This window comes from Castor canadensis, chromosome 3 (genome assembly GCF_047511655.1).
Source record: "Castor canadensis chromosome 3, mCasCan1.hap1v2, whole genome shotgun sequence".
Taxonomy (NCBI): Eukaryota; Metazoa; Chordata; class Mammalia; order Rodentia; family Castoridae; genus Castor; species Castor canadensis.
In genome coordinates, this window is record NC_133388.1 from 16,788,503 (window position 1) to 16,802,794 (window position 14,292).

The 14,292-nt window shown below is 49.5% G+C and overlaps 1 protein-coding gene across 2 annotated transcripts in view; it reads right to left on the minus strand.

Annotated features, from left to right (window-relative positions):
- Positions 1–13,896, minus strand: part of Slc24a4 (solute carrier family 24 member 4) — a 145,491-nt gene extending 131,595 nt beyond the window's left edge. Inside the window, exons 1-3 of one of the 2 annotated variants that reach the window (XM_074067289.1) lie at positions 13,752–13,896; positions 13,142–13,294; positions 11,233–11,340 (exon numbers count right to left, since the gene is read on the minus strand). In XM_074067289.1, coding sequence (XP_073923390.1) covers positions 11,233–11,340; positions 13,142–13,271 — 238 coding nt within the window. In that variant the 5' untranslated portion in view covers positions 13,272–13,294; positions 13,752–13,896. Of the gene's footprint in view, positions 1–11,232; positions 11,341–13,141 lie in introns of both variants that reach the window. The other variant, XM_074067290.1, reaches the window with a different exon arrangement.
- Positions 13,897–14,292: the final 396 nt, after the last annotated feature.

Consider the following 14,292-nt stretch of genomic DNA (forward strand, 5'->3'; position numbering starts at 1 on the left):
CCAGCTGTCATTGAACTTGACGTGTATAACAGGATCAAAGTCAGACATTTGTAGTATGCAGTGAGAGTAACTGCTGGTGAGTCATCAGGGCTAGTGAGTGGAAGGTTGGCCTAAATGATCTCCTCATCCTTCTGTTGCATCCGGATGGTCCCTCCACAGGGTCTGTGCCTTACACGAGACAAGCACAATGCATCCACTAAATCCTACTCCTACAAGAGTCAAATCTGAAAAGTCCCAAATCACTGATTTTCTCTGTCACAGGAGGGATGTTCTTGACGGGGATGTACATCAAGTCTACCACAATCATGCAAACAGGCAACTGCATTTTCACAGCACTTTGCACCTAATCCTTAAAGCCTAGAGGACCCACTTCAGCACCACTGTACCCATTTCACAGATAGGAAATCAAGGCTCAGATAGCCAGAGTGACTTGCACAAAAATCACACAGGTTGTCAGCATCAGAACACAAATCCTGCTCCCTAGACTCCAGACTTCACCCACAGGATCTCAAATTACCAACAAAGAGGAGCAGATTTAGAACAGACCCACTGAGGACTGCCACACCTACATGGTCAGCCCTGAAAAAGCCCTCAAAGAAGTAGTAACCAGCAAACGCAAGCCCGGTGTGTTCTTCCTTCACGTTCACTCAAAATGAAACAGTGCTGTATGTACCTAATTCATCCTCCCATCCTTCGTCAGAAGCCGGTTTCAAAACATATTTAGCTCTCTTCCAGAGGTAATTTCAGCAGCAAAACTGTGCAGCACTCCCTCACTCTGCGCCAGGTGCTGTTGTGAGCATGTTACACAGATGAACATGTCTGGCGTTCCCCACCCTGTGAAGAAGGTTCCATATGACCATCGGGGACACACACATGGGCTCACACACATTTATTGGGCACCAGGCATGATTCCACAGCTTGGGATAGATCCATGGAAAAAGCCCTTTTCTCTGGTCAGGAGGAAACTAGTTCAAGGTCACAGAACTAGTAAGGGCAGAGGTAGGATTGGAAGCCAGCTGTGTCTGCAGAGTATTTGTTCTTAACCCTCAGTTCCTCCTGACTGGGTACCTTGACCCATTCCAAGGCATCCACAGGCTAGGCAGGACACCAGGGAGACAGTAGCTGTGTGGGGTGCAACTCTCTTATGCATAGAATGAGGGGGGCTGTGCACCCACAGGCTGGCCCCAGTCTCAGCCTCAAGGCAAAGGGGACGTTGTCCCTGCCCTCAGGGAGCTCAAAGGTTAGAGGGGAAAACCTGGCAAATCTGCCATGAGCTACCAGTGAGCTAAGCACACCCTGTGAACTGGGATGCTTGCCCCAACTGAGGCTTAACACTGCCACCAAGAGCCAGTCCGCAACTTCATCCTGGGCCAGTGGCACGAACCTGCCAGTCCCCCAGCCACCAGTCCCCAGTCTCTTCTGCTTAAAAAAACATTAAAATCAAAATAATCTGATTCAGCTCCAGCCTAGCTGAGCTGACTCCTAGGTAAATCCCCAAAGCCTAATTACTCACTATCGTGCCAGTGCTCTTAGCCACTGTTTGTTTTCTCTTTCCACTGGACAGCCAATGAGTGAGACTCAGCGGTTGCTAGCCAGCATTTCTCCAGCTCCCAGGTACAGAGATGCTGCTGTGATTTCTCAGGGAATGCTTACAATTGCACAGTGCCCCTGCACAGGTGCCCTTCCTGGCTGCCTGCACCATTTGAGGTCAGGCTGAGAGGCCATCACCCCCAAGGAGGGCACCTTTACCCTGACTACTTCTTTCCTCCCTAACACCTTCAACCACCATATTTGCCACAGGCAGCTTTGTCTATTTGAGCCCTAGCCTCTCTCTACCCCCAGCACCACCCTCAAATTCCATTTTGTGTTCCCTGACATCAGGGACTGGGTCCCTTACAGCTCAGAGCCTAGTACAGTGCAGGCCATGTAGACATTAAAGAAATGCATGTTGGACTTAATTTCTTGGGCAATTACTAGGACACCAGGCTAGAGCTGGAGCTGTCACTGCACAGAAGTAGTAAAGGGAGCCCTAGGACCAGATGCCAACTGGTTGGGGTTCCCATTGCAAGGGAAAGACCCACTGGGCAGAGCAGTGCTTCTCTTCTCAGTCACACAGTGACCTTTTGTTCCTTTCCCAAGGGGGACATCCATTGCTTTTTCAGGAGAAACATAAATTATTCCAGCACAGTGACTTTTCTTCCTTTTGAGTGAAATGCTATGCTCTGATGTCCTCTTCAGTAATAGACGTTAAATATAAAAGTCCCTTCTCAAGCATTCCACTCTTCATTGAGTCAAACGGCTGGATCTCTCCCACCCAAGGTGGCGCATGGCAATGTTTAATAATTTCCATTTTTAACTCAGGGAGGAACAGTTCCTCAGAGTTCAAGAGGAAACCGAGTGGGCGCGCTCTGGATTGCAGGAGGCCGGCATGTCGTCAGGAGCGGAGAATCTGCAAGTCAGGGGGTAGCAGATGGCCCAGCCAGAAGAAGGGATTCTAGCAGATGGCCTTGATAGTTTGGATAAGGCACCAAAAAAAAAAAAAAGAAAAAAGACCACTTTTGATTGCAAACAAATCAGCGTTGGAAGTAGGCTCACACTGAGGTTAGCGTGCTGTAGATGAAGAAGACAGGCAGAAAATGTTCCTAAAACAGAGCGCACCTGGACAGGGACAGACTGGAATGTGCCAGGGAAGTTCTCACTTCTAATTTGTCTTTTTCAACTTAATTTGTTAATCATTATGGATCAGCCAAAATTCAGACCAGCCAAAATTTTTCAACCAGGCTCTCCAGGGGATTTTCAGGGCAGGGAAACTATTCTATATGATACCATAATGGTGAATACATCTCTTTCAAAACCAGCAGCGTGTACAACACAAACAGTGAATGCTAATGCTAACCACAGACTTTGCTTAATAAGAATGTTTCAATATTGGCTACCAATGTACCACCCTAAAGCAAGATGTTACTAACTGAGAACCAGGGCTGGAAATGCAGCTCCGTACAGCACCTTGCCTGGCAAGTATAAGGGCCCTCCATTCAAAACCGCAGTACTGCCAAAAAAAAAAAAAATTCACTTGTTTTTCTATAGCAGTATAATTTAATAAAGATAAACTGCTTTCTTAAAACACACACAGTGGCTCATGCCTGTAATCCTAGCTATTTGGGAAGTACAGATCGCAAGGATCGTAGTTTGAGGACAAATCAAGGTAAAAAGTACACGAGAGCCCGTCTCCAACAATAAAAACTAAGCACAGTGGCCTGAGCCTGTCACCTCAGCTGCGTGGGAAGCACTAATAAAAGGACTACAGTTCCAAGCTGGCCAAGGCCTAAAAATATGAGACCCTATTCAAAACAGAACTAAAGCAAAAAGGGCTGGGGGTGTGGCTCAAGTGGTAGCGTGCCTGTGCTCAAACCCAAGTACTGTCCAAACAAAAAAAATCTTCCTCTTCTTTTTCTCTTCCTCTTCCTCATCTTCCTCCTTATTATTAGTATTATTACTATTCAGAGAACTACTGGGTGAGGAACAGAGGGACTGTATTTTCCGCTCAGTTTTTCTGTAAACCAGAAACTGCTACAGAGAATGAAGTCTGTTAGTGAAACACACACACTGTACCTCACTCTGCTTTTTGCTGGCCGGGTGACCTTGGTCTAATTATTTAATGTCTCTGAGTCTCCTTCTCCTCATCTACAGAGTGAGGAAAAAAACCATCACCAACCTAAAGGGTCGTAAAGAGAGGCAAGTACGTGAATACCCAGAGACAGCTGAGAAGAGTGGACTGCACGTGGCCCTGGGTTAGCCATGGTGACAGCAGTGCCAGCAGCCTCTGTGTGCTAGGTATGGCTTAAGTACTTCTTTGCAGAGCAGCCTGGGAAGGCGGGGAGGAAGTGCCACCACCCTCCTTTTACAAAAGAGGAAACCTGAGTTTAGAGAGATTACGTAACACGTTCAAGGTCGCACAGCCAGGAAGAGGTGAGCTGGGACTCACGCCCACACGTTTGCCTTCACCAGGGGAAACTACCAGCTCCAAGACAGACAGACACCTTTTCTGGCCACTGGAAATCTTTGAACCTACCCAGTGCAACTCCTTTTGTTAAGACAGAGACAGAGGAAAAGAGAAGGGAGAAAAGCCCCAGTGCCAGCTGGGAGGAATTCGGCACAGCTGAGACTAGAACCCAGACGTTCCAGTGCTACACCACTGGCTTCACTTGATCCCAAAACAGCAAAGAGTGGGCACAAGGATGGTGGGCTGCTGTCTTCCTCATACTCCATTTGTAATCATAGGCCATACAAGACCTTGCTTCTAATTTGCCTGGTTCTTCCAGCTATAGTTCCAAAGTGGACATTTCCCCAGAAGCCACCTGGCTCTCTGGAGGCTGCCTGCCCAGCAAGCCCTGCCCCAGGCTAGACTTCCTGGCCCTGCTGTCTGGACAGTTCATCCAACTCAGGGTCTGCCTTTATGTAACAATTTCAAACTTCAGATGTTCTACTTGTCTCAAGGCCACTGAAGCAGTGCTCTAATGAATGTTTGGTCAGAATCCAGATGCCTTATCTTGTCACCTCTACCACTGCACTTCCCCACCCACTTGTCCTTATGCACCTTTTGCACCTCTAGGTCCCTCCTCCTCCTCCTTCTGATGTCTCCTGCTTTCTGTACCTCTGTTCCCATGCTGGGGGTTCTGACCCATCCACTGCACTCCTACTACACTCTCTCCTTCACAACTGCCTTTACCTACACCTGGTTCAGAATAAAAAGCCAGGGTGGAACAGAGACAAGGGGACCACAAATGCTTGCATTGGTCTCTGCTATAAGCCACATGCATGTTCAAGTTCTCAGGTGCCCCTCCATTGGCCTGGCCCTCCCAGCCCTCCTCTGTGCCTAGGGCCACCAGGCATTCAGAAGGCAGGTTTGGAAAGAGGAAACCCAAACTTGATAGAGCAAAGCCTGAAGGAGGACTGAATGCCCCCTGCAATAGGAGCAAGCCAAGCTCCTTCATCCTTTCTACCCTCCTTTTAAATATGGCATGAGATGTTGCAAATGCAAGGACCAGGGAAGGCGGCACATAGATGATTAATCACTTACTCACTCTCAAAAGTGGGGGGAAGATAGTGCAAGAACAGGAGAAGTCATGTTCACTTCAGCGAAACAACCCAAATATAAAGTAACCCTTGTTAAGAGACAATTTTTCTATGTAGAAGTAGGTTATACAAGGGATGACATCCTCCAGCATAGCAAATCCTCCAAAGACAGAACTGTTAGTGGGTATACTTCATGTAATTCTCTTTTTTATTTTTTGGTGGTACTGGAGTTTGAAGTCAGGGCCTTATGCTTGCTAGGCAGGTGCTCTATCACTTGAGCCACTCCTCCAGTCCTTTAGCTTTTTTTATTATTGTTGTACTGGAAGTACACCGTGACGTTTACAACAGTTCTTACAATATATCATAGTTAAATTTACGTTACCCCCCCACCGAAAATTCTCCTCTATTACCATTTTGTATATATATATTTTTAAAAGGGTCTCACTTTTGCCCTGGCCAGCTTTCCAGAGATCCTCTGGATCTCCACCTACCTGGTAGCTGGGATTACAGGTGTGAGCCACCCTTCTGGTTCAGTGTAATTCTAACAACCCTGTGAGGTGGGCAGAATTATCACCCACGTATCCCATATTACAGATGGAAAAACTGAAACACATACAGTGTTTTTTAAAAGCAAACAAGGCTTTCACCTTTTATATTCTAGTTAGGGGAAGCAAATAATTCAATGACGGATAGAATTAACATCCACAGGGACTAAAATGAGATGCCATGACAGCCGGCAACTTAGAAATCAACTTTGGATTGAGTGGCCAGGGAAGCCTGCGGGGGAGTGGCCGTGATAAGTGGGAACCCACAATGGAAGGTCTGGACAGAAAGACCATGATTCCTAGAATGATCCAAAAGTCACCCATGAAATGCATCTCTCACTGGTTCTGATTACAAGGTCAAGGCTGGGCCCAGGCATCTGCATTCTTCAGAGTCCCCCAGTGCCTCCCATCTGCAAGCCAGAGTTGAGAAACATCAGATTCCACCCTTGGCTGTCTTCAAACACTCCAGGTGCCACCACAGATGCCTAGAAACTCACTGATTTCTTATATGGACTGAATGCTTGTGCCTCCCCCCTATAATAAACCCCCAATGTAGTATCTGGGGGTGCTGCTTTGAGGGAGGGGTTAGGTTAAAAGGTCATGGGGTGGGGTTCCTGTGATGGAATTAGTGCCCTTATAAGAAGAAGAGAGACAAGGGAGCTTGCACATTTTCTCTCCACCATATGAACATGCAGCGAGAAGACTGCTGTCTGCAAGCCAGAAAGAGAGCCCTCAGCAGACACGAGGTCCATCAGCACCTTGATCTTGGACTGGACTCCAGAACTCTGAGAAACAAGCATCTGTGTAAGCCACCTGGCCTACTGTGTTTTGTTACAGCAGCCAGAACTAAGATAGTTCTAAAGGGACACAAAGTCACTGCCACTTATTCCTGTATCACATTTAGCACACAGGAGCCCACTTCCCTTTTTTTTTTTTTTAATTGCTTATTCTGCACAGACCATGAAAAGAAACATCTAATGCCTAGGGGACCAAGTCATGCCTTCAAATCTCTAGGGGGAGGGAATTAGGAATTTTCCATAGACATTTTTGGTCAAAGCTGAAGGAAATTTTTTTAGCTTTCCTACATCAAAAAATAAATAAATAAAGCTGGTCATGGTGGATCACACCTGTAATCCCAGACTCAGGAGACTGGGCAGCCTAGCTAAATAGTGAGACCCTTTCTCAAAGAAAACCAAAATAGTAATAATAATAATAGTAATATAAATTAATTAAATAAAACAAAACTGGTTTGGGAAAAATTATCATGTTAAGCCAAGTCTTAGCTTTTGTTAAACATTCAAAAAAATTTTCAGTGCAGGGGCTCAAACCTAGGACCTTGTACATATGAGGCAAGTGCTCTACCATGGAGTCCCACTCCAGGCCGACATGCCAATATTGACAACAATATTGAACACCTCCTCCAATACTGAATTCCAATTCTGACACTGAACACCTACCAAGCATGCAGCAGTGTTCTAGTGCAGTGCTTCTTGGCCTTCCTTGTGTGTGTGAACCACCCAGGGACCTCATTAGGAAGTAGATTCTGACCCAGCAGGTGTGGGGTGGGCCTGAGGCTTCAGTCCTAGCAGGATCCCTGGTGATGCCCTTCACTGAGTATCAAGGCTCTGGCTTCTTCTTGGGGTCAACTAGGGAGCGTCTAAAAAGTATGGATTCAGGACCTGCCCCAGTACAATTAGGCCACACACTCTGGGGTGAAGTCTAGGCATGCAAAAGTATATTCATTAAGTTCTTGAGGTGACATGCATGTGTGACCAGGACTTACTCTGCTCTTCTAGGCCTAGAGAAGGTAGCCCGTAAGGGCAGGTGGGTAACTAAGTTATTTTAGATGGTGATACATGTAATCAGGGGTGGGAGAGGTAGCTGAGCCAGCACTAGGTGAGAGGAACAAATAGCTGAAACACAAATGAGAGCCAAACATCACCACCGACAACTAGGGAAAGGACCCAACCCATACTTCCACATGGATTCTTCCAAGGACACCAGAACCCCGGGGGGCCCATTCATGTTTTGAAGAGAGGAAGTTATCCCTGTCACTGCCCCCAGAAGGCCCAGGGAATGAGACCAGCCCCTGCCCTGGAGGCTCTTGGGAAGATGTGTACTAACGTTTGCTGGACACCACCTAGATGTGCGGGCTTGGTCACAGCTGGACACTCACAAAGCCCCATGTTCCCACTTCCCTGAAAGAACTCACCTTGGAGAGCCACACAAGTGGCTCCCAGCTAGTGCAGACAGAGGCAAGGGGAGGCCTTAAGAGAATGCAACACCCTGCCAGCCTTTATGGGGAAGCTCCACAAACTAGGTAGAAAGGAGGCATTCTCTGTCACCCCTGCAGCTCTAACTTGGAGCCCTGTTCACCTTTATCACAGCAGTGACTCTAAGACAGGAGCCTATGGCAAGGAGTCATAAAGAACTGAGGACCTACTCCCCGGCCAGACACCCAACCTCACTGACTCCCAGCTGGAGTTCTGGAGTTGGGGGGAGGCAGCTCCTGCCCTCACTCTCTCGCTGCAGAGGCTGAGCTTGTGGCCAAGTCTAAACCAGTCCAGCACCCAGCATTCCCCTGGTCTGGGCAACTGGCTTAGGGTAGCCCATGCCAACCCATCACAATAGAACTTCCCCTGGGTCTCCTGCAGCAGTAGCCTCAGGCACACTCTCTCAGCATTGTGAGTGTGAGAGGACATAAGGCTGTACCTTTGGTAACCATCTTCCCATGCTGAACAAAACTGGGTCCAGAGACAAAGGGAGACTGAATCATGGACACCTCATAACCTTTGATCCCACACTTCCAGGTACAGAGCCAATAATCTCTCTCTTTTGCTAAACCCAGTTCTGGGAGGTTTTTGTCAAAGAAACAGGCCAGCCTCATCTGCACAGAACTCCTCCTGCCCACCTCACCCTCCTCTGTGCACCAGAAGTGCTTCCTGAAGGGTTGCAGTTTGGGGACCTCTGTGGTCCTTCATCATCACCTCATTTTCCCCTGGTTGACACTTGTCTGCTCTATTTGGTTGTAAACTACTTGATGACAAGGAATGGAGCTTGCACCTTCTTACGCTCCCCAATCTGTGCCCACAGTTGAGCTGGAAGCACAATAGCAGGTGATCCCTGTGATAGGAAATGGGGAGGGGGTGGAAGGGGGAGGGGACTCGAGTACCAGGGATGAAGAGGCTGGGAGGCAAGTCCCCACTGATCAGGGGACAATGGGATCCGGAGCTAGGTAGCCCGGGGATGCTCTTGTTGGCAGAGAGAATCTTGAAGTCACTAAACTCAGCTTTGCAAAAACACTGTTAAAGACTAAAGATCACAATGTATCAAAATGTACCTTTCTTCCATCACTTGCACCAATCTGTACTGAGGTCTAAGTGCCAGGCTCTATTCTGGAAAGGGTCAAAGCATATCACAAATGCTAATTACTCCTGAAGTTATTACTGAGTTCCCTTCATTTCCCTTCTTCTTAAGAGGTCAGACCTTAAGAGGTCCTGCCAAATAGGGTGGGCGGTTTTCTAAGTCCATGGAATACTTTTTGAAGATAAAAGAGCTGCAGTGGGACACAGGAGAACTCTAGCAGTGGTAATGGTGCCACAGCCCCATTCTGTAATTATAGCTACTCAGGAGGTGGAGATCAGGAGGATTGTGGTTTGAGGCCAGCCCAGGCAAAAAGTTCTCAAGGCTGCATTACATTTCAACCAGTGAAAGCTGAGCATGGTGGTGCATGCCTGTCGTAGTCTGGGACAGCTTGTGAGACCCTATGTGAAAAATACTTAAAGCAAAAAGGGCGGGGGTGTGGCTTGAGGGTAGAGTGCCCACCTAGCAAGTGTAAAACCCTGAGTTCAACTCCCAATACTGCCAAGAAGAGAAGAGAAGAGAAGAGAAGAAAAGAAAAGAAAGAGGAAGGAAAGAAAAGAAAGGAAGGAAGGAAAGAAAAGAAATGGGGCTCTAACTGAGCCAACATGCTCAGAAGGCCTGTAACAGGAAATTACCAGAGAAGAGCAGAGCCAACCCAAGATGAAGGCACCAGTGAATCAGAAACCCATCAAAAGTTCCCTAACCCAATTCTCTGTCCAGAGCAGTAATGCATTCCTCACATGGACAAGGCCAAACCCAGTGTTTCAGGTCCCTGGAGTGACAAGATGGGCCCCAATGCCAGCTGTCCCTGGCTTTACCCATGTTCACCATTATGAGTCAACAGCCCTCGGCATGAACCAGGAAAACTGGTACATCTACCTCCATGGACAGGAAAGATGTGCCAGAGGAGGTTAACGAAAACATGGGCATCACTGCCCTTGGGGTCACCAGGATGGATGTCCAGGCACAAAGGGAACCCCAGTACTGCTCTGCAAAAGCTGTCTCTCCTCCACATTCCAAATGTGCATCTCAGAAGGCCTCTGAGGGAAGGGAAGTCGGTGTAGAAAATAGCACAGTAGTTTGGAGGGAAGGCCTCAACCTCCATAAACACGTGTGCTTAGTTACCTGAGCCTGGGTTCCAAGGTCAGCTTCACCTCTCAGGAGTTTTGTAACTTTGAGCAACTGTGTCTCCTCCCTAGATCTTTCCTAATCTGTAAGGCAGGAACGCTCTGCCTCTCTGAGGGTAACAACAACATACAGGATGATGGCATCCAAACCCCACCTTGGCCCTGGGGTTTCATCTCCTTTCACAGAGCCCCACACAGAGCCTTACCAAATTCTTCCAACAACCCTGGAGTAGGCAAGTGCTACTCTGTCTATTTTACAGATAAGAAAACAGGGACTGCAAAAGACTGTGTGACTTGCCTGGCAACTTGGTAGAAAAGCTGTTTATAACCAATCTCATAGTTCCCTCACGGCTTTGGAATACATCACTCCACAGAATCTGCCTCACACAGACCCCAAGATTGGAACACCCAAACCTCCTTGTGGAAGGCCTGGGCAGTTTCTATACACCTGGCTGCCCGCAGGTGCAGCACTGGCTTGAGCAAAGCCTATCTGTGGTAGGAGACCAGTTATCAATCCTGGTTGACATCTACCCCCACATACACACACACAACTGACCCCTACAGAAGTAAGAAGAACATCAAAGCTGCTTCCTAGGGCAAGCAGAATCCACTTCTAGGGGAGAATGACACCCTGGGGACCTCCATCCTAGAGGAAGGGCCCCAGCATCCCTGAGTGACCCCACCTCCCCTGCAGTGGCCTGGTGAGCTCTGATCCTAGTGGGTCATCCAGCCAAGCACCTAGATTTGCTGCCCCTAGAGCAAATCAAATGCACAGGGTAAGCACAAGGGGAAAAAAGACAAAGATCCCAGATGAGTCAACATCATCCACAGAGCAAGTAGAGTACTTAACCCTTGGAAGCACTGTGAGAACAGAAAATAAAATTTTAACTCTTGACTGTGACCTTCTTATTTGGATAAAGAAAGCACTTGCGTCGCTTTGCAGCATGAGAGTCGAATGCGTCAGGTTATCTTTCCATATCATTCAGCTACCCTTTCTCACTCAGGAGCATAAGTCAGCTGGGATGGTCCACAGAAACACCATCACCAGGCCATAAGCCTCATCTCCGTGTGGGGGGGTGCAAATGCCTCACTGTGGAGGGGGCAAGGGGAGATCTTCTTACCAGGATCTGTGCAGTTCTTGGCCATCTGAGTCCCATTCATTGACGCCATCAACTTTCTGTTTCGCCATGTGTCTGGTAGAACATGTTTGTTGGCAGATGTTTTGTGACCTGGATTGGAAAAGAAGTCATAGCTGCCATTAGGTCAATGTGATAACCTGCATTCTCAAAGTGACCTTACATATGCGAGAATCTAGCTATGTCAACAATAGCCCTGTTTAGAGCCACCTATGGGAGAGATACAGTGATTGGACATATGAAATCAACTGCCTATCTATATACAGTAGTCTGTGTCCTGAATCTAATTCACTGTTTCTAGTTCCACATGTGAGTTGACCTTGGACAAGACACCCAATTCCAGCCCCTCACAGATGCAGCAAAGTGTTTAGTTAGGTAACCATTAAGTTCTCTTTCAGTAACTCAGGTGGCCCCTGCCCTGGAGAAACTACAAAGGGAGCACAAGTTAGCAAGCAGGTGGAGACAGGGCTCCTCACACTCTGAATGTGCACACAAGTCACCAAACAGTCTTGTTATAACGCAGATTCTGAACTAGGAGGTAAGAGTGGGACTTCGGATTATTCACTACCATGCTCCCAGGTGGATCAGATGCTGCTGGTCCACTGGCCACACTGAGTGACATGGGACAGTATGTGGATGCCAGTGATCAAAGTAGTTAAAACTCCTGAAGGTGATTCCTAATCCAGCGAATAAAACTGACTCTCACTTAAAGACCTTGAAAATATTCATTTACCTCTCATGATGTGCACACTGTTGGGCTGTAATAATACCTCTTCTTGGGGCTGACACTTGAGACCTATGGGCATTTGTTCTATCTGGGGTGTAATGGGGGATCCCACTGACTCACCCAACTGCAAAGCAGCAGTATTAAGAAGCTCAAAATAAACTTTTGGGGGTTTCTTTTGAAAGGAGTCACAAAGTTTGGGTTTTTGAAAAGCAGTTTTTAAGTTTAATCAAGTTCCACTTGATTTTTACATATCATTCTAAATCTCTATAAATGGTTTCTAGGTGTGAATGGCCCTCCTAACTGTTCCGCGAGGTGCCATCCTGGTACCCCCATCTCTCACTTGCTATTGTCCCTGCCATTTCTTTCGGCTTTTTACATTGAGAAAATATATCACAGCATTCAACTGTAGAGTATCTGGGTAGTGAATGTCCTCTGAAAGTTACGCATGGATTCAAATCTCCTCTAAGTAGATGTTTTTGTAAGTTTCCTTTCTTTCCTCACTTCTGAAATTTGCATATCCTAAGCAACTCCCAACTCCTCCTCTTCTTGCAGGAGAGTGGATCGCTGCTCCAACACACCTGTCCTCTGCTTCCATGGGGATTAACAGGAGTTGAGAAAAGCGATGCAGAAACATGGCAGAAATCTCCCACGGGGACAGACTGCCCCAGTCCTTTCAGGGTTTGGGAAGGACGCGTCAGAAAACCTAGGCACCCCCTTTGGACCAGTAGAGGAGAGGGAAGAGCCAGGCTCCAGCGGCAATTTCCAGTGGGAGTCTGGGTTTTCCGTGGATGCGGAGAACAGCCCTTGCCGCTCTGCAGAATAGGAAAGCGGACCACTCAGTTCCGCACACCCGGAGCAAGAGGCCCCTCAGCTTTGTGGCCATTCCCCATACGCACCAGGGACAGAGGCGGTGCTGGCTTCAGTCTTAGTAACACACACCTACAGCCGCGTCCTGAGCGCCCAGGGGCCTCGAGCAGCTCAGCGGAACGAACGCCACAGTTCAGAGCGTGGATCAGCCCTCCTGGGTGCGCGCTGCCTGTGCGGCAGGGAGGGGACTGGAGGAACCCTTGGGACCAGCCTGACGAGGAAGGAGCGGGAGCTGTCCCAAGGCTTCCCAGCTCAAGACCTCCAACTCCCAGGGCTGAGGGGGCCCCTACCCACACCTACCCAAGCTGCCGAAGAGGCCGGACGCACAGCACACCAGGGCCAGCACCGTGCACACGAAGCCAACTTGCTGTGGTAGCATCTCTAGCCTCATGCGAACTTTGCGCGGCCGGGGGGTCCCGCAGAGCGCCATCTCCGAGCGCCTGGGTGCCAACCCTGTGAGAAGATCGTGGGCTTCAGGGCTCAGAGTGCTGACTATGGCCCTGCGGCGCTGGAGCGGGCGATGCTCAGCTCAGAAGCGAGGCGCTCCGGGCCAAAGCTCCATGGTCAGCGAGCGGGGTTGGCCGGGAAGCCCCGAGAGGAGATGTAAGGAGGGGGGGCGCACAGCGTGGTCGGAGCTCAGAGTCCCGCCTGTGGTGTGCGCGCTGCGCGCACCATGGCTCGGTTGGCGAGGAGGCGATGCCGGCACGGTGGCGCTGGCGGCCCAGGCTTGGCGCAGTCCCGGCGCCGGAGCGGCTACCTGGCGCTCGCCTGGCAGAGCCCTCCGGGAGCACTCAGTGCGCCGCCGCGCCCACTCGCAGCATCCTCCTCTTCCAAGTTTAGCGGCGGCCGCCCGCGATGCTCCCCGGCTTCCCGCGTCTGTGCAGGGAAAGGCAGGCTGGACGCGCTGTACCTGTGACCCTCGCGGCGAGCGGTCTCAACGTCGGCCTTCCAGGAGGCGAGATGTCACCGGCAACTTTCTCTCCGGCTCCTGGGCTGCCGGCGCCTGCATCTGTGAGGCCGTGGCGCCTCCCGCTAGCTGCTCTCGCCTCCCTACTCCTCCCCTCCCGCCCGCCTCGCTCCCTCCCTCCCCAGCACGTGTACTCCTCCCCTAGGGCGCACTCGCCCGGGCGCTCCTCCCCTCGTAGGCCCAACTACTGACCAACCTAATCCCCTTCTCCCTTTTGCTTTCCCTCCTTCCCTGTGGACTCGAAATGAGTCCTTTCTTTACCATCCGAGACTGCTGCTGAGAGGAACAGGCTGGGGCACACCAGGGACTCTCAGGACTAGGGTTTCTGCAGAGCGATTGCTAGGATCCGGACCCCCCACGACCCCCTGGGCGACCCGAGGTTGCCACCACTCTCCTGGGGGCAGGAGATGCACAAGATTAATTGCTCGTGCAGAGCTAACAAACAGGCTTGCACCAAGCCAACAGGCGCCCGCTGGGACCTGCA